Source organism: Rissa tridactyla, chromosome 2, assembly GCF_028500815.1.
Source record: "Rissa tridactyla isolate bRisTri1 chromosome 2, bRisTri1.patW.cur.20221130, whole genome shotgun sequence".
Taxonomy (NCBI): Eukaryota; Metazoa; Chordata; class Aves; order Charadriiformes; family Laridae; genus Rissa; species Rissa tridactyla.
In genome coordinates, this window is record NC_071467.1 from 46,468,464 (window position 1) to 46,493,216 (window position 24,753).

General features: G+C 38.8%; 1 protein-coding gene across 3 annotated transcripts in view; it reads right to left on the reverse strand.

Moving 5' to 3' along the window:
• Positions 1-24,753, reverse strand: part of SPIDR (scaffold protein involved in DNA repair) — a 206,640-nt gene that overhangs the window by 133,930 nt on the left and 47,957 nt on the right. For all 3 annotated transcript variants that reach the window (XR_008464619.1, XM_054189356.1, XM_054189355.1), the window contains exons 6-7: positions 17,958-18,214; positions 6,713-6,813 (exon numbers count right to left, since the gene is read on the reverse strand). Coding sequence is in view for 2 of the 3 variants with exons in the window: in XM_054189356.1 (XP_054045331.1) it covers positions 6,713-6,813; positions 17,958-18,214 (358 nt within the window). In the remaining variant the exon portion in view is untranslated. The remainder of the gene's footprint in view (positions 1-6,712; positions 6,814-17,957; positions 18,215-24,753) is intronic.

Here is a 24,753-nt window from a genome sequence, read left to right on the forward strand (position 1 = left end):
CACGCAAAGCAAGAATGACAAAATAAGAAAGAAACTCCTCAGCCACAAGACTTACCCCATAAATCACGTGGATGAAAAAAACCAAGCAAGCAGGGCAAGAGGCAAAAGGAAGAGTACTTCAACACCTTCCTTTAAACCAATACAAAAAATAATACTCATGCAAGTTGAGTTTTCCAAAAAAACAAGACAAACTCGTAAGAAAACCCAAGGGATTGGGAGGAAGAGGAGATTGCTTGAAGTCATGTTAATCTGAAAAACTGCTAACAAGTATTTGTTTTGTGCAAAGGCAGTTCAGGACAACCTGTATTTGTTCTTACCAGCTAAACAGTCACAATGCACAATTCTTCATCTTAATGATATCAGAATGATATGGGAGAAGGACAGATGCTTTTAAGAAAATTACTGTTACTTTTGCTCAAAGAGCTATCAAACAAATCCTATATATGAATTGCAGCTTAGAAGTAAATTTGTACTGTACCTGACATAGTTAGTTGACATTTCTAAAGAACAGGGCTGAAAAGTTAAATTATACCCTTACTCAACTGGCAAATTCTTTAGAAATATGAGCTATAAGAAATACTGGTGTTACACTCAAGTCACATTTCTACTAATCCTAGCTAAAAGCTTTTATAAAATAACATTTCCCACTGAAAGTACAAAGAATCTTGGGCAATAAATGTTGGGAATAGTACTTACTGCACTAAGAATGAAAGTCAATTTCTGCATTTGGTTCTGATGGATGGATCCGATACACATTATGGAAGTATGAAGGAAACAAAAAAAACCCCACTTTATGCCTTGTTTAATAAAACAAACTAGCAACACACTTCCAAATTTGTCTCCCCTAGTTATTTTTTTCAAAGGCATTATTTCATCCCAGCATCATTTAACTTCTAATTGTCTAATGTGGGTTCCAAAACTGCAGTTGCTAGACACCCTCCTGGGACAGCACTTACTATCTGCAGTGGAAGAATAGCCAAGCCTACATTTTCTGGTTCAGGCCACGAAGTTTTACTTTCATTCTCAAGTGTCAAATGTATAAAATGTCAAATTACAGGCATAAATCAAAAGAAAAACATTCTTTTGCTTGGCATCCCATTATTGTTTTTACTCCTCCCTCATGTAAAATATTGCAGGTGCAGGCATAACAAACTCGCCAAGCAGGTAGATACCCAGCAGACCCTTGCAATCCAAAGTCAATGTTGAAAACCAGGTGGAGATTCCAACGTTTTCACAGCCTGTACAAAAACATCTGGTTGCCATTCTGATCTATACATGTTGTTATTCTTCCTGGGCTGGTGACTTCTGAAGCCATTCGAAAAGTTTTTTCTCAAAAACACACCAAGTCTTGCAGGCATGATGGCTTCTTGCCACATCTATATTCATTTAAAAAGCCTGCTGAATTTGGCTACGCTTTAAACATTCTTTATAAGAACATATGTAAGCTACTTAAAGTGACTGTGCATGCCATTATTGTTTCTCACAAGAAAACAAAAACAATACAAAGAATTCTTGTTTGAAAAAGACAAGTTTACATTTGAATTTTTTTTCCTTCCCAATGCTGTAACATGTTCAGACAGTTGGCTAGGAAAAAAAAAAAAAAAAAAAAAAAAAAAAGAGACAAACAAATTTGGCCACTTGCCCCGTCTCTAATTTACAGTATTAACTCTTAAGTAATAAAACAAACTATCAAGAACTACGAAAATAAGCAACAACTAGCAAAGCTCAGACTTTCGTGTTTTTAGAAGAATTTTGCATGGTAAAAGGAAACCCTGTTAAGGACTACCCTTGTTTTCTTCATCCACAGATACATATCTTTGTGCAAGTCTCATGGCATTCAAGCTGCTAAAATCCTTTCTTCCCGTCACCTTAACTAGTCACTGAGGCTGGAAGGAGGGGAGTAATTGTTTTTGTCCTCTTCTGTAAGGCTTTCAGCCTTCCTTAAAATGTGGTGTTACGTGTGAAACCCTGTTCTCATCTCCAGGGCTTCATCCTCCTCCCCTCACTTGCCTGAGCAAACTCAAATTGTTGCCCCTTGAAGGTCACTTCCCCCTGAGAGGAAGGAACAGTTTAGAAGGAAACATCAATGGCTTGCGTTTATTATCAGTTTATTACTCAAATTCAATTGTAATCCAGTCCCAAATCTTAATCTCAGGCAAACAAATATCAAATATCTTGCATCAGATTACAAATGCTAGAGAATAATATGCTTCTGAATTTTAGGTAAAGAACTGCTTTACCTGAAACTGATGATAATTGCACGGAAAAGAAAAACAGTAGAAAATAAAATTTACAGAAAGTAAAATTTCAGAAATTACAGAAGGAATCTACATGAGTTTGCTTCAAATATTGTTAGTCTCCTCTCCTACAGACAGGAAAGTCATTTCTGAATGTAACTCAGAAAAGCACTATTTTTTCTTCTGCATCATGCAATCCCCATATAACCAGCAGATGTTGACAGGAAAAAGGGTTGGGTTTGGTTTTGGTTGGTTTTTTTTTTTCCCCCCTCTCTCTCAACTGTCCAGATCTTCTCTTTGCCCAAACAGGAAACTTCACGGGGAAGTTGCAGCACTGCATACAGAAAAAAAGCTTGCAATGGTCTAAAAGCCCTTGCACGTAGTACTCTCAAACCATCGGCTTAACTGATCGGAGACTAAACTGTTATGGGGACTGCACACCTCTCAGCCTCCCTTTTACATCTTGTGAAGAAAAAAAAATCATTCTGGATTTGTGGCAAAGAGCCTGACATCAGTCTCCATCAGAACTACACCACAGGAAGCAACACTGCGTATCGGGGCAAGCTTTGGTATTCGCTCCTGTCAAGCCTCTGTCTGATATGGTTATCTTGATTAGAGAAGCGGAATTACAAATCAGCTAGCAAAAACGCACATCCTTAGTGAGTTCCTATCCCAACACAGGGACAGGCTGCCAAATGGAATTTTGACCCAAAATTGTCAAAAGGGGAAAGCACAAAGATTTCTTCTACCCTATGGAGTTAGTCAGCCAAAAGTGAGACCCCCATGCACTGTATAAAACCCAGAAAGTGCGTGCTGAAAGGAGGCGCTCTTTTCTGGGATAATGATTCATCCCAGTGACCAAGCGGCAGCCAAACCACAAGGGTTACTTACAGAAAGGGGTCAGGGGAGCAAACAGAAAGGAATTTTTAAAAAATAAAGCCAAAACAATAGTTTTTTGGATAATGTGGATATTGACACAACATAAAAGTAAACAACAGCAAAACAAAGGCATGAAATTCTGTAACGTGAAATGCGTAACGGGACTTGAAACTCATCTAATTTGAAATTGCTCCCCTTTGCCTTAGCAATGAACTGCTGGTTTGCGTGTGTCTGGGATATCCAAATGATGTGACAGCTTTCCCAGCAACTAAGTTACTTCAATACTGCGCATTAATCTTCAGGTTCCTTTGACAACAGATTTGAGTTTGTCATTTGAGAAGTTCTTTCCTCTACTTCTGTTGCCGAAGTCAGAAACCGTCCTGGAAACAGTGTGGTTTAGAAATATTACCGGGCAAAACAGAGGGGAACCAAATCCAAGAAGAATCTCAGATTAGTGAGACACCCTTAGTATGAACCTAAAAAGATGAAAGCTGAAAGTGGTATGCGTTTGCTGTGCTGACGCTTCACATTTCCAGACTAAAAGCAATTAGAAGGTTATCTAGTTACATTACTAAAATTTCAACCATTCGCCTGACGTTTTCCAAACCAAACACTAATTTTATTTTGGTGACTTGAAACAGTATAGAATAAAACTATCAAAAATAAATTTTGCCCTAGATGAAAAAATATCCCCAAAATATTATCACAGCAATACTGATTGTTTTATCATCCTCATACTTTGTAATAAGGATTGGGAATTGGAAGTGAATTTTAGGTGGTGAAGTTGAAGTATATTCCTAAATTATGGCATGTTCAGCATATTTCAGAAATTTTAGCAAATGCTCGCAGGGTAAATGAAACAGTAGTTTGTCCTAAAGACTTCTAACTTGCACAAGTTCCTGTAGATTTTCACCGTGATGACAAAAGGCATATCCCAGAAACGGCTCATCTTCTGCCAAAACTAAATCATCTTGAAGACACTTTTAAGAATTTTTAAAATATACTTTAGAATAGAGCAAGGTATTTTCCCATAGCCTTTTTCTCATAAAATGCTAACTAATTCTGACTCATTTTCTGAAAGAAAGCAAAATAATCAAAGAAAGGAATTCAGCCAGAGGCAGACGCTTAGCATGGAATATTTCAGCCGAGGAGTTAATATCTAACAAACTGGTAAGCAGCCAAACACAAGGTTTTGTAATGATACATGTGAAGCTAGGACAAAAAGAATATTAGCGTATTAGCAATGTTGCAGATCCATTACTATAGAGAACACTAAAAATTTTTGGTTTAGTAAAGACAGACCTATTCAATATCAATTTCTGTTCCATATTTCAGAAGAAGCAAGAGGATCTCCTCATACCACATGAGAACGATAAAGGAACTCCTATTCCTTAGTAAGTCAGGTGGAGGATAAACAACATGCAGAAGGCTTGATTGGTTTTAAGTAAGCATGCCTGTATAATTTTTCACGTAGCAGTTCTGAAAAGAGTTGGCTGAAGACATTTCTGGTTCCCTGATGTTACTTTCTAGTGAATCTTCAAATACGGGGGAAATTCCAGAAGACTGAAAGGATGATGATATTGCGCTAGTATTCAGGAAGGGCAAACAAAGTGACCTACAATAACCGGAGACCAGCTAGCTCAACATCAGATCTAGGCAAAGTGACTGGAAAAATAAGTAAGGAATTAAGGTCAGAAATATAACTTTTGTCATTCCACATGGGTGGCATTTTGAACACGTAGCATGCAAGTGGCACAGGATGTAAGCCCTCTAAAGCTTCAGTGAGAAACTGTGAGACTAGCTTTTGCCAGCAGTTTGGGTTTGACTTAAAATCATACAAATTTCCTATGAAAAAAATGGCCATTTCCACTATCAGCAGAAAAAAAAGGGATATCACCAGCCCTTTAAGTGGAATGCAAAAAAACATTTCAGAGAACTAACTAGGAATTACAGTTAGAGTTTTTTAACAATGGAGAATCATAACTGAGTAAGAGCAGATCCAGCAGAATTTGAAAGTAAACACTCATGCTATTAAATGGTTTCATCAATTACATAAAACCAAGTTAAAAAAATAATACAAGAAATGGTGTGGATACCACAAATTCAAGCAAATTTGTGACTAAAAGCGGACAGGCTTGACATACACAATGATCTGAACTGTATGGTTAGCTGGGCATACTCAAATGAAGCAGACCTGGATACAGCACAAATACTTTCCTGTGCTTAGGCAGAAGAAACACAAACAGTAGGTGGAGAGTGGGAAGCCGGATCTCAGAAAACAACAGCTACAGAAGTTATGAAATCATATTGGACAATCAATTCAATGTGAAGTCCCAGCATCACACTGTGACCAAAGCCAAACCAGACTCAAGCACTTATTAAAGGCCTTGAACGTACAAGAGGCTGAGTAGTGAACTGGACCTGGCCAACGGTTTTGATGAGACTAAAACTGGAAAAATACATACAGAGTAGCTGTCCGTGTTCTTAAGACCACACTGAAAAGTTTGAGAGGGTGCAGTAAAAAGCCATGCAAATCACTTGAAGACTGCAGAAAATGGTTTAGAGTGCCTTAAAGAGATGAGTCTGTTTAGTTTATGAAAATTGTAAGGCAGCATGATTTTGCTATGCAAGTACCAGAGAGGGAAAATGCCACATACTGAAGAGCTTTTTAATCTAATGGAGAAAGGCTTTACAAGAAACAAAAGACGGGAACTGAAGCCAGACAAACTGAGATTTGGAAGAAAACACACTTTTAAAAATTTGGGAGTGGAATTAAGGACAAACTCTCAAGGCAAGTGATAGATTCCCTCATCCGCATGTTTTCAAATTAAGACCAGAGGATTTTCTGAAAAATAAACGGAAGTTAATATGTGCTCAGAAACAAGCAGTTGGCTTAATAGAGCAAAAATGCTTGAAATTTTGTAGCCTACAGTCACACACAAGTTGATAAAAAAACCTAACCATTTCTTTACACTTAAAATTTATGAATGCATTATCTCTCAAGAATACTACTGAAAGGTGGTGTTTTCAGTCACTTGTAACTAATTTGCATAACTATCACTCCTTTTTAAGTGAAGTGCTCACTGCAGTCATGCTTCACACCCATTTCACAGTTGTGTTCTATTTGTTCATATTTGCTGTCATCCACAATTTCAGCACTTATTGATGAATACAGCTGACTTCAAATCAAAGAAAAATGAACAAAGAAAGAGGAAAAGGTGAAGAAGAAGAACCAAGAACCAAAAAAACATCTGCACACCCAGAAATTAAACTTAGAATTCTCCTACAGCCTGCTGGAAACGCCATTTCGCCAGGTGACGCTGGAAATCAGAGAGCTGTGAAGAGTCTAGAGTCTAGACTATTTAAAACAAGTTCTGTACCACTTCCATTCCAACACTTTGATGACTGAGACATTATAAACCATCATATTTAGCTGAAATGCGATATGAGCTCAGAAGACAATCAAGAGAGCATTAATCCCAAGTCAGGCAACAAACACAGAGAATATAAACTTCAGTTGTACCCCTATGTGGGCCATATATATACACATATATATACAGACTTTCACACAGCAGTATATGTATAATGCTTCTTACCTGAGGGGATTTTAGCATCTGAAATACACTGATGCCTCCAAAAGCTAATGGCAGATCTTTCTCTGTTCTGCAGTCGACATAACCTCTCAGCTAGCCCGCCCCTGCAGAGAATAAAGGAATGCTCAGTTTTGCCAAGTGACAAGCCATAGGACAGATGGAATATGTATGCTTTGACCCTTAGAGACAGAAATATACAGTAAAACTACATTCTGCAGGTTAGCTCTCCTAATTTTGATTTTCCAATGGATATACTCCCAATAAAACACACACTTACAGTCAATACACACACTAAAACACTTTCATTATCTGCATTTCCAAAATTTTCACATTTTCAGCCCTGTCTTCAACACAAGGACTGTAACGAAATGTTCCTGACTTTTCTTTGCACTTATGCACATATACACATAGATACTACAGAAAAGTGTGAATTCAAAACAAAGCAGTATAACCACCAGTTATAACAGGTTAAGGTGGTTTTTTTTCCCTCACAGATTTGTTTGTCTGTTGGCAAGGAGTGATCACAAAAATATTCTTTTACCCATACTTGACCCTATGATTCATTTCACAAGCTGGGTCAAGTGTGCAGTTTCAGTGGTCTGAACACTCTCCAAGATGGAATTAATTTAGCATTCCCAAGGTGAGGAGCAGAGGAGTGGCATCTAGCACAAATACATTTAAGGTAACACTAAAGCAATTTCTACCCGTGGATTCAAAACCAGAAGACAGAATATCTCACTTTAAGAACAATAAGATGAATGTGCTGAAGAATTATTAGATGGCATGGCTAAACATCTTAGTAGTAAAGATCACAGAATGAATGCTCTGAAATACAAGAGACACATTTGACCCAGAATGATCCACAAAAATTTTGTCGTTTACATTACTGCAATCTCTTCTATGGCTGGTGAGGTTCAGGTTGCTTGGTTGCAGAATATAAAATATAACGAAGAATGCATTTATGAGAGGTACTCAGCTGCTTATTAGAATGTTTTTATTATAATGTCTGTTTTATACATTGTGAAATAGGAAAATACAATTCAAGGACATGCCATGCACAAAAGGAATTTCTATGGCTAGAGAGAGTTGGTAGATTATGGTTTGTTTCTTTTAAAAGGCAGAAACAAAGAAATTTAAATACCACCCCAAACCCAGGAGGATCAACCCCCTTTTTAGCTCAAACATGTAAAACAAAAAAAAAGGTGCTTTCCATTATATATTCTAACAGATTTGTTGACAATGGCATTTGGAAACTACTAGTTCCTTCTCATACAGAACAGGTACCCACACTGTTGAAAACTCTTGTGTATGTGCTTTGAGATACTGTGAACTACACAGAGTCACTCACGGCTGCGCAGATGAGAGATAAAACAGAGTTACACAGAGCTTACACAAAGCACAGCATGGTATTAAGCAGGTGCCAGCTTCAGCGTAAGAACCAACTCCATGTTTTGAAAAAAGCTAAAAGGTTAAAATTACTACTATTTTATTCCCAATTGCACATCTGTGGATTGTTAAATACCTAATGAACTTTTATATTCAGTCTTTGCTAGTTAACTGTGTTTACTGGGACTAACAGTCATTTTTTGGCATAGACTCTATCATATGGAGGTAACTTTTTGCTCATTTTGGAAACACAAGGTAGAGATGAATAATATTCACTTTTCACTGCGCACACATTATCCCTCTGGAAAATCCCCTAGCTTTCCTGGCTTTTCAGACTGCAGAAACTGTTTGGCTTCATTTTGCCAGATATGAGAGGTTTTATTGGCATCAAGGGTGGAGACTGGATTATACAGTAGCAGGTCTTGGTTAATCTGTAGTCTGTATTTATTTACGCATCTAGCTGCTTCGAGAAGCTTAGAAAAAGATATTCAGTTCCCTCTTTTGCACAGATCTAGCCCTTATGATCCATTTAATTGTCCTTTGTAACAAACCCAACATCTAGGGTGTGGGGGTGTGTGTGTATATATATATATATGTATAAAATTAGCAATTATATTTTGATTACTAATGTGTGATTTCTGTGATCAAGGGAACTGACAAACTGTATTTAAATAACAAAAACTGTAATTTGAGATACATACTTTACTGACCAGCACTTCAAACTTGCCCCAAAAATGTTTTAATATGAACAAATCGAACGCATTTGGCAAATTGTTAGTGCAAAAGTGCAAAGGCTATTCTGTGAAGCCAAACTGCTCAGATATAATCTCCACTGCCCACAACATTTTTGTTCTTAATCATGAAAGTTTCAGTACAACTATTTTGCTCCTTTAAATCCCTGAAGGCGGACAGATTTAACAAGCAGAAATCCATGTCCTATTTCCGTACTAAATCTGAGCTTGTTGAAATACTGTATTTAAAACAACACATTGCCTTTACTCTCCATGTCCAACAATATCCACATGAAAGACAGCTTTGATGACCATAAGAAATCTCAGCATCTAGTACAAAAGCTCAGTTTCTGGTGGTTGCCCCTTTCCACAAACTTCAACAGCAAGACTGAAGAGTTTTGTGCCACCATCTGACAAGTATCACAAAAGGTAACACTGAGCCCAATCTGTTACTCCCAGGCTGCTGGTCCCTAGCTTCCAACTCCAATGAGGCTAATAGGAAGAAAAAGAAAAAAAAAAAAAAAAAAAAAAAAAGAAAGAGTGAGTAGGCTGTGTTTTGAAAAGTCATTTTTAATCCTTCTGAAGTGCCGAAGATCTCTCTGTGTTTGTTTATCAAGGTTTTCATTCAGCAGGGCACTTACCAAAAATAACCCCACATTCATCCAAGTTTACTCCTTTCCAGATTTCATTTGAATTTAAGCACAGTAAACACTTAAGCATCTCATTATTGAGTTGTCTCCTCATACACACTACACTCAGGACTCCATGTATTTCAAAACACTGTAGGTTACACAAATATATATCCCCATCTCAGGACTGGGCAATTTCCCTCCTCCTCTCTTCAAAGCAAGGACAGAACTCTCATGTTTCCAAGTTAACTGGTGAAGTAACTGACTTCTGCAACACTCCATGGGCTACTTGCTAAAGAATTAAAAAGGACCCCTAAGCATGCTGGCATTTAATTTGTCAACACTGCAAACCCATCAGCTATTATCAGCTAGTTTACAACTTGTAAAATAATAAGCACCACTGAATGCTGAGGGTGGCTACCAAGTGCTCCTTTAGTGTACAAAATAGCACGGGTACATATGAAAGACATGATTAAAGAAAATGTTGGCTACACAAATGCAAGTCTCCTCTACAGAGGCCCACATCCTCTCCAGCGTAGAAGAGAAGCTGTTGACTTCATGAAGCAACAAGGGAACAGAAAGAGTAATTTTAGCTCTGCAGATCAGCCCCACTCAAGCTCTGACTCAACAACTAGATTTATAAACTTTCACCTTGGATGAACCACCATTACCACGATCGCTGGCGTTGTTCTGTTTGTTAAAAGTGGGCTACTTTTCTGGAATCAAAGCATAACACAATTGCTTTTCCTATGTGCTAGAACAAGCAAAGACCAAAGGAGACAGCAGTAATTTTAAGTCCCTATAAAACTTGTCAAATAATTATACTCTGCTACACATTCTGGGGTCTTTCCCTTGGAAAGGAATCACTGTTTCTCCCAACTCACAATTTCCATATCAAATCAACAGCATCTGAGGTACATACCTAAAATGAAAGGAAAATGGAAGATCTGTACTGTAACACAAATTATACTTTCTAACACACAGCTATGAAGGGCCAGTTCCATCTGCAACACAAAAATATAGAGAAAAGACCTTCCACATTTATTTGAAAAAAAAACAAACCAAAACGAAACTGAGTGGACAGGCAATGCAGTGATTTAGTAAACTGCACTGGATGCTGGATTTTCCTGCTCACCAGTTACTCACATTTCAACAGTCTGATCTATTGTAGCCATCCAGAGAGGTTTTTTTACACTAGTCAAATCAACAAGGCAGGCACACTGAAAGCCTCTTCCAGAGTCTTACAGATTCAAAGATTTGGAGCCTCTCTTAAAAGGGTTCAATAAACCAAAATTCTTTTCGAGTCCATGTAGTCTCTCACCACTCCTTTTTCAATCGTTCCACAAAGGAGGTTGCCTCCATAAAACATATGTGGAACAAAGATACCATTTTCATGAGTGCCCATAGCACAGCAAGAGCCAGAGGTATCTTTCAGCAGCTGCATTAGACAAAAGTGGCCATCTAGAGAATTTACAGTGTCTTCAGCTGTAAATTCTAAACAGCATATACCATAGACATCCTCAATACCACCTTTAACAAGTAAACTTTGCAAGTAGTGTCTGGACATTATAATACAATTACTCCTGCAAATCAAAAATAGTTCTTTGTCATAGACACCAAAGCTTCATCATTCTTGTGTAGTGAGGTATGGTTTCCAGGTCCTAGTTGCCTCCTACAGTGCAGAGGAAGAGACATAAGAGGGATTACAGTTGTAACTGCTGAGAAAAGGGTGGGTGAGCACTTTCTACATCCCATATGGCCTTCAATGAAAGATTTTAAGTAAAACTTTATAGGCGGTTGATTTTCCCATGCCTCTACTTAGCCAAGTTATCTCACACAAAAAATTTGAAATAATTTAGGAACATCTTTGGAAATAGGTAAGCTTTTGGGGCCTGCTCCTTTCAGACTTTTCAAAACATTGATCGCTCCTTCTTACTAGCCACTGAAAAAAAAAAAAACAATCCACAGTTGAAAAGTTTACCACAGCACTCTGGCTCTTCAGACTCCTTAACAGAAAAAAATTATTTCAGATTATCCTACAGCAGAGGTTCTCAGCGCAAGTAAGACAATTTAATAATGAGAGTCTTCCCAGAAATAAGTTATCCCTTTTTCGGCCTGTATAAAAAAAAAAAAAAAAAGGGAAAAAAAAAATCAAATGCCAGACTCATATGCACGATTTATCATAGTTAAAAGGAAGACTCTGTAGGAACCAGTTTTAATGGGGGAACAGCCACACCCCACAAGATAAGGGAAGCACCTCCCCTTCAGTTCTGAAGATTTGCCCGAGCGGAGATCTTCCATAGAAAAGCAAGCTCCATAGTTAAACAAACCAAAGACAGCAAAATGACTTCTCTCTGATGGGGAACAACCGTACCCTGCTAAGCCGTTCCAATCAGTAAAATACATTACACATGAAACTGGAGAAATCTGTCATTTTAAGGAAAGTGAGAGGTCTTTTACTAAATGCGGGGATTTTTCCCGTGAACACCAAACATATGGCACAGTAAAACCATCCACACTTCCTAAAAAGAAAAGACATTTTAACTTTCAGTAAGTGCAAAATAATTTGACCATGTATATTGCTAGTGATTACAAGTGGTATACCTGTAGGGCAACCATGATATTCTTCAGTTATATTCTCCTAATCCAACAAGAAAAGGAATCCAACGAGCACGGAAAATTTAATCCAGTAGTTAATAGCAGCATAAGAACACGGTGGTCAAAGGGCTAGTCTATTGCTGTTACGCCCTCATGCTACTTGTGGATGCATGTAGGAAAAAACAGACCCAACTTCAGAGTAAAAGCCTGCTTCATTTGTGCCAGCTCCTTCCTCCCTTGGCAATTTCCTTTATTTTCAGGACCTCAGTTGGCCTCATGTGACAACCAGGTTTCATTTTACTGCACATAGTACCAGGACATTCTGTAACTTTCTCCTCTTTTGATAACAAAAGTTAACTTTAGCAGATCAGATCTCTAAGTAGTCTGCACACAAGTAGATGTAAGATGATTAAGCAGAATTTCCTGAGATTTTATTTTACTGTTAAACTAAAAATGGCCACTCACATATTAAAAAAAAAAAAAAAAAAAAAAAAAACAAAAAAAACCCAAAAAACCCCCAAAAAGCTAAAGCAGCTATTCTTCACAACTAAAAGCTCTTGCATCATGACAGATTTAGAAGTAGGGTTAACATTATATAACTCAAGACACCCATTTCCTGCACTGAAACACAGGCTTTTCTTTTCCTTTTTTTTTTTTTCTGATGGAAATAAAATATTACTAGAAAAAGCAAACAATTCATAAAACCTTTAAGAAAGGTTTACTTGTACACAAGAAAAGCTGAGTGTGTGCATTTTGAGTGTTCTTCTTTATAAATACTGAATGAACGCAGTTACTGGTTTAACTTATGTAACAAACTTTGAAACTTTCAATATACTTCATTCCTCCCTTCTCTCACAGGGGTACTTTGAGACTTGGAACTGGTGCAGTTTAGACATTTCACTCCGTAGCATCAACATGAATTCCAGATCGAAAAAGAAGAGCTTCCTGAAAACTGTTATTTGCAGTATATACTCTCTCCCCTCAGGTTTGCAAATCACTTGCGTTATTTTCCCACGCAGTGTTGACTCAAGCTGAGAAACTGAAACTTTGTGGTGAATAAAAGGGTAGGAACATCTAAACCCAACACCTCTTGACCTGATCACCAAGGCAATTCACCTCAGTATCAACTGCCACTAGCAGCACTTCCTTATCAACTCTCTTAGCAAGCTCATGGGTGCAGTCCAACGCTCTCAGGATACCTGGGAAAATTATACTACTCCCACTCCATCCATCACCAATTTTGTTTAAATAAAAGAAGACAGCTACACAAGATGGCATATAAACCCAATGTTTAAGGTGTGAACGTCCAGAAGCAGTGGTATTGATGGCTGTGAATGAAAGAGATGATACTTTGCTACTAGCATGGGAGACTGGCACCTCCTACAGCACCGCCCTTTGGGTTGCTTCAGAACCTGCCCAGGACCACCACCAACCCTGAAGGACAAACGCCACCATACAGACTACCTGCCCTCCCCTGTGGACTGCGGTAGAAAAGAACAATTTTTACTTAGAACAATTTTGAAAACAAAAACTAACGTTACAGGGGATACATGAAGACATGAAGAATTTGGCAAAACGGCAGAGAATAAACCAGCCAGTAGGCATGGTGGGGGAGGAATTGCTTCTGTCACACCTTTCTTGTCTGAAGATGGTAATCACTTTCCAAACCCCCCCTTAATTCCTAACAGAGGAGGATTGTAACACACCCCTTCAAATTTCACTCATCATAAGCAACCCTGTATATTGTGCACGTTCTTCTGGGGACATAGGTGGGCTTCTCATTTTACTTCCACTCAAAGGTGTTGAATTTACACTCAAATTTCTAACGCTAGCATCAGCAGAATTTATTTTAATCATCCATAATCAGCTTACTTCTGAAGATTTCTGTCATGGTTTCGGCTGGGATGGAGTTAACTTTCTTGCTTGCAGCTGGTATAGTGCTATGTTTTGGATTCGGTATGAGAGCTGTGTTGACAGTGCACTGAGGTTTTTGTTGTTGCTAAGCAGTCAAGGCCTTTTCTGCTTCTCACACCATCACACCAGTGAGTAGGCTGGGAATGCACAAAAAGTTAGGAGCAGAAACAGCCAGGACAGCTGACCCCAACTGCCAAAGGGATATTCCATGCCATATGGCATCATGCTCAATGTATAAAGCTGGGGGAAGAAGGAGGAAGTGGGGGGGATATTTGGAGTGATGGCATTTGTCATCCCAAGTAATCGTTACATGTGACGGAGCCCTGCTTCCCTGGACATGGCTGAACATCTGCTTGCTGATACGAAGCAGCAAATGGATTCCTTGTTTTGCTCTGTTTACATGCGCGGCTTTTGCTCTACCTATTAAACCCACCTACCATCTCAACCCACAAGTTTTTTTTCCTCACTTTTACTCTTCTGATTCTCTCCCCCGTACCAACTGGGGGGAGGGAACGAGCAGCTGCATGGTCCTAGTTGCTGGATGGGATTAAACCATGACAGGTTACATCTTGATTTTTGTAGTATATGTCAATTACATCTGTAATAGGATCAAATAAACAATACTATTTCCTCCCATCCAGGCACTTATCCATTTCCATTTTAGCACTGAGAGGATTCCAGGAGGAGAGGACAGTAGAAAAGAATTAATTTGAATTTTTACACAGATTGTTACAGCTCTTTTATTTGGCTTTTTATTTGGTTTTGGTTGGGGTTTGGGAGGGGGAGAATCTTAGGGGGGTCCTCTTTGAGGTTATGTACAAAAACGTAGCCGTGGAGGGACTGGGAGCACAGCTGCAATCGGGTAATGAAAATATAAATGCAGATTGCAGCATGCCTAAAGAATCTGTAAGAGAATGTTACATATGGTATAAGATATTTTTCAGAAAATATAAGCTAAAATAGTTTGAAAAGATTCTCTCCACTTTTGGTGATAGCTTTAGTCATCTCAAACAGCAAAGAGAGCTGAAAATAGAAATAATGTCTGTTTTCTTAAAAGTGGAAACAAAACCATAGGAGGCCTATTCTACCTACATCAGGACCTTTCCATGGAGTAAGCATACTTAATACTGGATTTGGAGTAGAACCTCTCGCACAGGAATTCACGTGGGAAGACGGCAGCTCTGCCATCTGCACCATCTCCGTTTAACCCATGCTTCCCTAGGCAACACTCTGAAAAAAGAGAGCCTTTTCTTCTCTGGAAAAAGAGAGCCTGGCTAAGCAGAGGCTCTCGGCTCTCTTCTACCTACTGCGCGGTTTCAAATGGTCCGAGTGGGAGCCTGTGGGACAGATCCAGCTTGCAGGATGATTTTCCCTGCTCACTGCTTTTTCTGCTGTGGCTTTGATCTGCAGCAGAGGTGGAAAGGCAGGAGAAAGGACAAGATAACAACTGCTATTTAAGTTTTAGCTATATAACCAGAAAGAAGACACTGTCACTTCATCAATCAAGAAGCCGACAAACATTGCCTCAAACTGGCCTTCAATTCACATCACTGAAACCTGAGCTTTCCTATCGAGAATGCAGACTCTTATATCCACTGTTAGCACACCAATGAAATGGGAATGGGATGGAAAAGGATGGGAGAGATGTGTAATTAATGGCCTGAACAGGAAGAGTGAAAAGATGACAATCACCTGGACAAGCAAAATAACTACATAAACAAAACTCATAACTGAGGAATTTCCTGCCTGCTTCCTTGTTCCCAAAGGAACCCAAGGTGGAACCACAGAATGGAAGAGTGAAAAACTGCAAGCTCTGCTTCTCTGGCGACTCCAGACAGATTACATTCTATATCACTGTGGTTGGTTTGTTTTTGTTTGCTTCTTTGTTTGTTTTTAAAGCTATTTATTCTCTTATACATTTGTTTCAGAGTATCTTTGCTGTAAAATATATTTTTGCACTGAGATTGTTGATAGTAGAGGTCATCAAATGAAGCTCGTAGGTGTGGATTCAAGTCATGTTTAAGCTACAGAAGTCCTTACCCTGGGATGTTATTGCAGCGGCCAAATGTTATGGTTTCAGAAAACAACTGGGCAAACTCATGAAAAGACAAACCCACTGACAGTAACAAACAGGTCCTGAGCAGTAAACTGCTGAAAGCTGGAAGTGCATCTGGGCAAAATACCACTATATGCTTGTCCTGTTCTTATTACCTTCACACATACTTGCTTTTGGCCACTAACAGGCATTTTTGGGGGTTACAGCTTTGGTCTGACCTAGTACAGTTGTGTGTTATGTTTTTAAAGTAACAAGAAATAAAGCTTGATTGCATAAGCAGAGCACTTTTAAGTACAGAGATCCTCAGTAATTAGGACTTTCAAATATATTCCCTTAGTCGGCATTTTGAAATAGCCAAGAACATTTTTAGAGAAAAATAAGGCATGGCATTTTAACCGAAGTGAACATTGGTTAAATGTTCACCAATTCACCAAAGTGAATTAATTGATTGATTGATTACTGTACATAGAGTCAGCTGTAAAAAAAGGTAAGAAAGAATGACATTGTTAAAAATACAATAGATATCTATAGCAGCACCATTTGTAATTGTAGTCTCCATGCCTTGAGGAATATCTTCACAAATATACCATTTAAGTTAAAGCAACTTTCGTTGATTCAATATAGGAAGTGACCATTTCTGCACTGTAATTAGCTAGAGAAATAGTTAATTGTAAACATCAGGCTTCCACTGCTCAGGCTCCGGCTGTTTTCTTTCAGCAGCTAGGTATCTTTTTAATGTATTTAATTTAGTCACAGAGATTTACATTTCAGATTAACAAATACATCCCACCTTTGCCTAAATATCGCTCTGTCCTGTGCTATTCACCACTATTGCTCATCCACCCCTTTCCTACAGTATTTTGGATAATTTTACCCTGACAGATCTGGAGAGAAACAAACAAACAAAAAAATCAGAGCTACAGCATTTTTGCAGGCTATCTGGAGAGGCACAAAGCAATGAAATGATTACAAGCTAAAACAGAAGTATGTCCACTCACACATCTGTAAGGTACTGTAAAGCATTATTAGAAGTGCAAAAACTGTATCTATTTGCGCACAGGAGTTCCAGATTGAGAGCTTTCACCACAGATATTAAAAATTAACTGAGTTCTTTCTTGCCTTGTTTGCTTGTCTAAAGATAAATTACATTCTTTAAGTTTTTGGAATTTGCATCTCTAAAATGCTTATCCTTGTGTCCTGGTTTCAGCTGGGACAGTTAGTTTTCTTTCTAGTAGTTGCTCTGTTTTGGATTTCATATGAGAATGGTGCTGATAACACATATTGTTTTAGTTGTTGCTAAGTGATGTTTACATTAGTCAAGGACTTTTTCAGCTTCCCCTAGAAGCCGAGAGGTAGCACAGGCAGGACAAGCTGGCCAAAGGAATATTCCATACCATAGAGGTCATGCTCAGTATATAAATGGGGGCTGGCCGGGGGCAGGAATTCGCAATAGTTGCTTAGGATGGGCTGGGTAACTGATCATCAAGTGATGAGAGTGACTTGTGTTGTATTACTTTATTTTGTATAGTCTTTTACCATTATTATTACTATTATCACTACTATTATTACTTTCCTCTTGTGTTACTGTTCTATTAAACTGTCTTTATCTCAATAAAGACGATCTTTATCTCAAGATTATCTCAATATTTCAATATTGAGATATCTTCAATATCTTCAATTATCTCAATGATTATCTCAATAATCTCAATCTTTATCTCAAAGTTGGGGGTGTTTTTGCCCCCTCCTTTTCTCCCTACTCTACTGGGGGTGGTGGGAGGGAGTGAGCACATGGCTGCATGATCCTAGTTGCTGGCTGGGGTTAAACCACGACACTTCGAAATGCATTCCTACTCTTCTGTAAGTATTCTTTTACTTACAATTTAAAAAAACCCAAAAACAAACAACCATTTTCCGAAGGCAGACAGTGCATTTACCTCAGTAGCTTCCTCTTCTTTGCGGACTCAGTGGGGGCTCGGGGGGCCTTGCCCACCTGCTTCCCAGGGGTGCGGAGAAGGGCCTGCGCAGACCTCAACCACTCGCTGGCTGGTCGTGCTGTAACATCCCCTGTGTCTGCTCCTGACCTCGACCATAATGTCTTAGTGGATCCTGGAGTAGTGGTTGCCAGGCCTATCTCTCCTTCTCCCACGCTGTCGTTATCAGATGAATACTCAGAAATTTCTGTTGAAGTTGTCTAAACAAATAAAACCATAAAGCTATTTAAACAGAATGCTAATAAGATAGTACAGGTTTATGTAGGCAGTTATTTATGTTCCCTAGTAATCCATAAATTGAATGTCAATTTATTGATTAATATAACTTGGACAACTTCACTGTAAATGCACATTAATCTTTTGTAAGCGAACATGAACTCCTGAACATAAGGACCATCTCTTGAGGGACAATTGGGATGAGTAAGATTTATTTTTTCCAAACAACCAGACTTGGAGAATTTATCAAAACAGTAAGCCAAACTTATCTCTATCAGGAGAAGTTTACAGATAGGTGTCAGGATTAAAGCAAGTTTTCAGGAAAGCAGAAAGAGGCTAATGAGTGACAGGGATTGTGACCAGCAGGAGAGCTGAGAGAGGAGCTTTGACATTGGGATTCAAGCAAGTAGGAAGGATGGCTTCCGTAGTCTGAATGGAGGGAAGAAATGTGTGCCTCTACTGAGAGCTCGTAGCTGGCAAAAAGTATGTCACCTTTTGTTAAAACAAGATTTGGACCTCTAAAGCTGGCCTTCACCCATGTCCCACAGGCCTATGGTTTCCCAGGAAGGTTTCAGAAGTTAAGCATAAGCTATCAGGTCGCATCCAGGTAGCTCCAGGGAGGACCGATCACTGGTCAGCAGCCAAGGCTGCGAGCAAGCTGGAGTTCAGACTCATAAAACCTTGCTGGAGCTCTTCTCCCAGAAACTCACAGGCCACACTGAACTCCTCCCACCAAAGGAGGGATGAGAGTAGAGTATGAGACGGCCCAAAAACAAGCCTGCAAAGAAAAGTGGAAGACTGAGGAGAGGGCTGGCAAGGAAAATTCACCTGCTTTGGCTCAGCTTGTTTTACTCTCTTCTAGGGCTCCCGCACAAGCAGGGCAAGGCAGCTGTGTTGGCACCTAAGGTGAGCTCTGCACAGCTTTTATGTATACTATGCTGTCTTGACCCAGTATTTCTTAAAGTACTGAGTAATAAGTAAAAATACTGGGAAAGTGGCATTTTACCTAGTACAGAATGAAATGATCGAAAACTCTAAAATAGGCATAAGACTAAGAAACATGAGCTGGGCTCAGTCTTCAGGAGCTAGTTGTTAAAAAACCAACACTGCAAGTTCTGGTGGGGTGAGCAGTCCCATCACTGGGACGACCAGCACTAGGCCAGCTCAAGGAGGCTTGCACAAAACTATTCTGTTGAAGCAGCAAGTTAAGTAACTCAGCCTGATCCTTTAAAGAACTAAAACCCAAGGCAAAACTTTAGGTTCGCATTGTCAATGGGGAACTGGAAAACCCCAAAGACTGACTTTGCTCCAGATCATGCTGCCTGGATTACGGAATAGGTCCTGAAAGAAATCCGCCTGTTCCTCTGGTCTAATGCAGTAAGAACTGCACTAAGCAGTTCTCCACACAGGTTGTCTGAAAACTAGCTCAGATAGACTTTACAGATAAAAGAGAGGGAAATCACTGCATTCACTAATGTTGTTATGCATGTTATAATTAGTGCGATCATCTGAAACCAACATTTCTCGACTGTGTGTAAAAATGAGTTCGGCTGTTGCCAGTTCTTTAATACATTCTTCACGTAAGTGATGAGACACTGCGTTCATGTTCTGAGAGCTTACCTAAGTATTCTGGAAATTGAAAGGGCCTTTTAAAGTTATCCAGAGAAGGAGAATAGCTAAAAGAATGTAATTAATATCAGCCCGTCTTAAACACAACACAGTCAACATTCGTCCCTTGGCAACAATGTTTCTCTGAAAACAAACTCCTTCCACATTGGAAAAGAACCAGAAATAAAAGGTTTCAAACAGTACGAAAGCAGTAAGCAAGCACCTCATTCTTAAAACACCATTCCAATGCACACTTTTGCTTTAGGAAAGCTTTAATTTTGCTTAAATTGCTGTGATATCCACTGCACCAAAAAAAAAAAAAAAAAAAAAAAAGGATGCAAACCTTAAGTTCTTTGAGCAAGTAAAATGCAAATGAGGAAAACCCTTGGGATGTGCTTCAAGTTAAGCACGTTTTAATCCCACTGACTGTTGTAAGAGTTAAGAAGCTTTCCTAAGTAAAGGTTGTCTAATAAATCATTTAATTCTTCTGCTAATATTTATTATTGTATACTTGTTTAGACTTAACTTCCCCAAGGAAACCGTACTTTGGGTTTTTTGTTTTTGGTTTGTTTGCTTGTTAGCGTTTTGTGTTTGGTTTTTTTTTAATTGGTCAGTTGGAAATTTTTCTTAAAAGAGGAAGCTATAAAAATGGAGAAGAAAAACAAAGAACAAAACCTCAACCTTCTGATTCCGTATATTATTTAACTGTAGCCACCATCAGAAATACAGTCTGACGAGAAAAATATTTTAAAAATATACAAACATGATTTTTCAAGTATCCAGTAAACAAGCCGGCATGTCTACCAACATTATGGTGGTGGACAGCTGGTAAAAAAAAAAAATCATTTGATTTCTTAGGTTCACTTTAAAACAATCATTGATAAATAGTGAAGAAATTGTTTATCAATTACCAATATCTTAAACATAATGAAGCTGAATTTTCAAGAGGGCTTTTTTTAAAAAAATAATGTCCACAGTAATATCACTAAGAGTTTCTGAAGAGTGCCATTGCTAAGCACAGAAAAGTGTCAAATTAAAAGTTGTTGACTTTTCCACATTGCTTATTATTTCAAAATACAGTCATTTTTGGTTCTGGTGGCTGAAGGTACATTGCTCCCCACCACATGCAAACTCTGTTTCCCCACCTCAATCCCTTCCTTCAACCCGAGCCCAATCTAATCATCCCCATCCTGAGGTTTTCCATGACTGTTTCCCATATATCCCAATCACTCCAAATACTTGGTAGTAGACTGTTCACTAGGATTTACCTATCACTTCCAATGATGGCCTTGCCACAACATTCTCTTTTATATCATGCTAACCACTCTTCCATGTGCAAGGGCTGAGTTGAAAAAAAGCAGGAGCTGACCTCAATCTCTCTCACTAACACAACAAACATGGCTCATTTTGTTCACTTTTAGAATAAATAGATTTGGTCCATGACTGGTTTCATTTGAATGGTTCTAAATGCTCCCCTTTCATGGCTCTTTCTTTTAAGAAATAAATGACTTTAGTATAAATGCACAGAATACTGGCATTTTTTCTGATAAGATTTGGCTACGGGAAAACAGCAAAGTCAATGAATACTGTAGCTGCGCATGCAGGACCCTATATTTTAAACATAAGCACGTTTAAGTCAAAATGCATCAAAAAAGAGGTCTCAAGGTGAATTAATTTATGATGTATTTTTGATAGCACTCACCAGCACTAGCTAATGTACACGATCGTACAAATGTAAAAATAGAAACCAGAATGAGTTAAACAGTTAAGATTGCTAAAGAATATAGGACTACCTGTGTCAATTTAAGTTCATTAAAAAAACCCAAAAAAATCACCAAAAAAACCACCACTGAAATGGTGAAATCCTGGGCCAAATTGTTCAAAACCAAAACTCTTGACTTCAGTGAAATGAAGAGAGCATTCCATAAGCACGCAGATTTTGCACACAGGCAGCACAGAAGATACCATACTATTCCTTCTGTGACCGAGCACTCCCTCCCTCACCCTCAAGAGATTTGCTTCAGCTGCCAGTTGCCTTCAATACCTTGTGAGTTCTCTGGGAGTACCTTCGCAATCTGCACAGCATTTGCCTCCAAAAGGTCTGAAAAAATTACCTTTTCACTTCAATAATGATGGAAGCAACAAATATCTGTATTTGACCACTTCAATAAGCACTCAACATTCTTATCAATAAAATAGCAGTAACTTAATATAAGTGTCACATTTCCATTTGCAGTTTCCAGCTTCAGCACAGAAAGCAGAACTGCACAAAACTTTCTGTACAAAAAGAAAGCTAACATATCAATCCTGTTAAAAAAATAATACACTTTAAAAAGTGTATTTTTAGAAAAGGTGCTCTCACACAGTGATTGTTATTTAGAGGCAAGGAGATGAGCAGCTGGGAGAGTTTCTCACCCCCCTTTGGCTCTCCTCCCAAGATACATCACTCAGTGAAACTTTCCTGCAGAAAAATGTCACTATCTACACGCTACTTTTCTATTGGTTAAACGCTTTCATTTTTTCAGTCATTGTACACTCAGAAAACGTTGTAAATCTTTTCCAGTTGATATGAAGCTATCTTGCAGACATGATGCTCAATAAAAGCTCACAGATACTCTGAACAAGTTCATCAGCTGAAACCAAGATGCTTCAGCATGCTGCAGTATGTCTGAATATCCTCTTACTGACAAAAAATGGCTATCAAATTCTAGACAGACACTGAAATAACTTTTTGCAGATGGAGATCACTTAGTCTGTCATTTTCTTCCCTAAAAATAATAATTTCTTCCCTCCTATTATCTTACTACAGCTCAGCTCCAATGGTAGAAGAACTATAGAGAGTTTCTCAGAGGGCACCCTTAGGGAACCAGGCTTTCTCAAGGTCACAGAGCCAAGTTACGTCAGAAATGGAAATAGTATTTGAGAGTTTCAGACTTTGATCACTGTACATACAGAGGAAAATTAATCTTGTGGCCTTTCCTTTCCTACTTGTTCTTTCACATATCGTTGCCTCTAACTCTAGAAGTATTTTCTATTATGCCCTGCCTGTCCTCTCACGGACTGTCTTTTTCTCTTTCCCGATTCCCTTACTCTTTTCAGAGTTAATGTGCATTTCTCCCAACTGCCCTCTCATGACAGCTCTCAAGATGGGTGGAAGCTGACCGGTATTAACAAACACACAGAGTGAACTTAGGCGACTATCCTACCACCTCTCCTTTTATACAGTCTTCCCTTCTGATAAGCAATGCTGCATTTGCACTGCTGGTACTCTTTGCTGTCATGAATACAAAGGGATTCAAATGCAGCAAACTTCTACCCCAGGGAGTTAGTTACAGGTTGCAAGGAGATTTTATATCTTGCGTGATATATCTTGCTCCAAAAAACAGAGAAAGCAGAAAAGCCACTGGATTTGCTACAATGAATATTCACAAGCATAAATCAACAGTGCAGTATGTCAAAGGCCCATGCTATGCTAATGAATGCTTGAAGCTAACTCCACCAGAAGTTGGCTTGCAGGATTATAGGGAGTAGGGGAAAGGTAAAGGTAAAAGAAAAGATGTTTCCCCTTAATTAATAAACACAGAATTAATTCAAGCATTGTGTGCACAGATAGTACAGGATATTATTCAACTCTATAATTAAAGATACGAAGGATTTAAAGCTTGCAGTTCTCTTCAAAGCTTTGTGTTTTCTGAAGCTTCAAGTGAAGCACTGAAGTCTATGCCAAATATTTTCCTAGCAGCTTGAGAAATAATTTGATTGTTGGTAAGCTAGCTATTTTCACTCTAGAGAGATAAAATTCAGATATACCTTCACACAAGAAACTTAATGTTGAAGTGCAGAGCTAGGCGTGTGCTGTTCTGTGGGCGACACCAAGCTTTCTTCTCACGGAATAACCACAGGAACAGCACGCAAAATGTACAAGATTAGGTAGCAGTGCGTGGGCAGAGATAACCATATGACAAAAAAGAAAAACAATGAAAGACATAAATCACTAATAAGATATTTTTGGACTTGCAAGCCCAAACTGACACAGCAGATTAACTGAAATTTTGTATCTGGAACAACCACCCACTGTTATTACAGAGACAGCATATATTAAATCTCAGGATCTCAGATAATGCCTAGTTGTTTAGCTAAGTACAGCATTCCTCCTCGGCACATGCGCTCAGACCATCTGATCTGTCCTAAATATTTATCAGTGGTGTTGGTTCAGCGCACTAGGAAATGACACGTCCTGCTCCACGCACATTAGCATTTTGTGGCTGCCACCACAAGAAACAGAGCTGTACACTCTTCAAGGGCACAAGAACGGCCACCTTGAGCATCCCTCTGGGACTCTCCAAGAACAACTACCACTGAGCTGACAAAGGGTTTGCTTCTTTCTTCCTGCTCGGCCACCACTAAACTTCGGCAACATCTCCCTTCACACAGACATGGGAATGAATTTTTGCTATCGCTGAGATGCCACCACCCCTAGGCTGGAATGCAGTAGTTATTAGCACACAAAATCATTTATGCCAAGTAGCAAAGAAGAACGCTGTATCTACTTGAATATGGAGAAGTGTAGGCAGCAACACTGTAATTATTCAAAGCAGAATCTGGTCACAGACTGCACCCTTATCTCCTCTTAATGGTGTTTTGAGACCTTCAAACAAGTGGTTAGGACTTCTCTTCTATGACTAATTAAAAAGGATTCATTGCATCTAGCAGCCAAGTGCTTCTTATCATAAAGGAAATTGATTCATGATTATCTCTGGAGGAAGAAGGCCAGCTACTAAACCTTAAGCACCACTGCTTACACTGCTGAGCTTCCCTTTGGGAAGTTTTACCCATGTTTCACCCCATTTATTCTGCAAGCTCTGTCAAAAATTACAGCTGCATTAGCTACTGTCTTAAAAGGTTGCCCCAACTA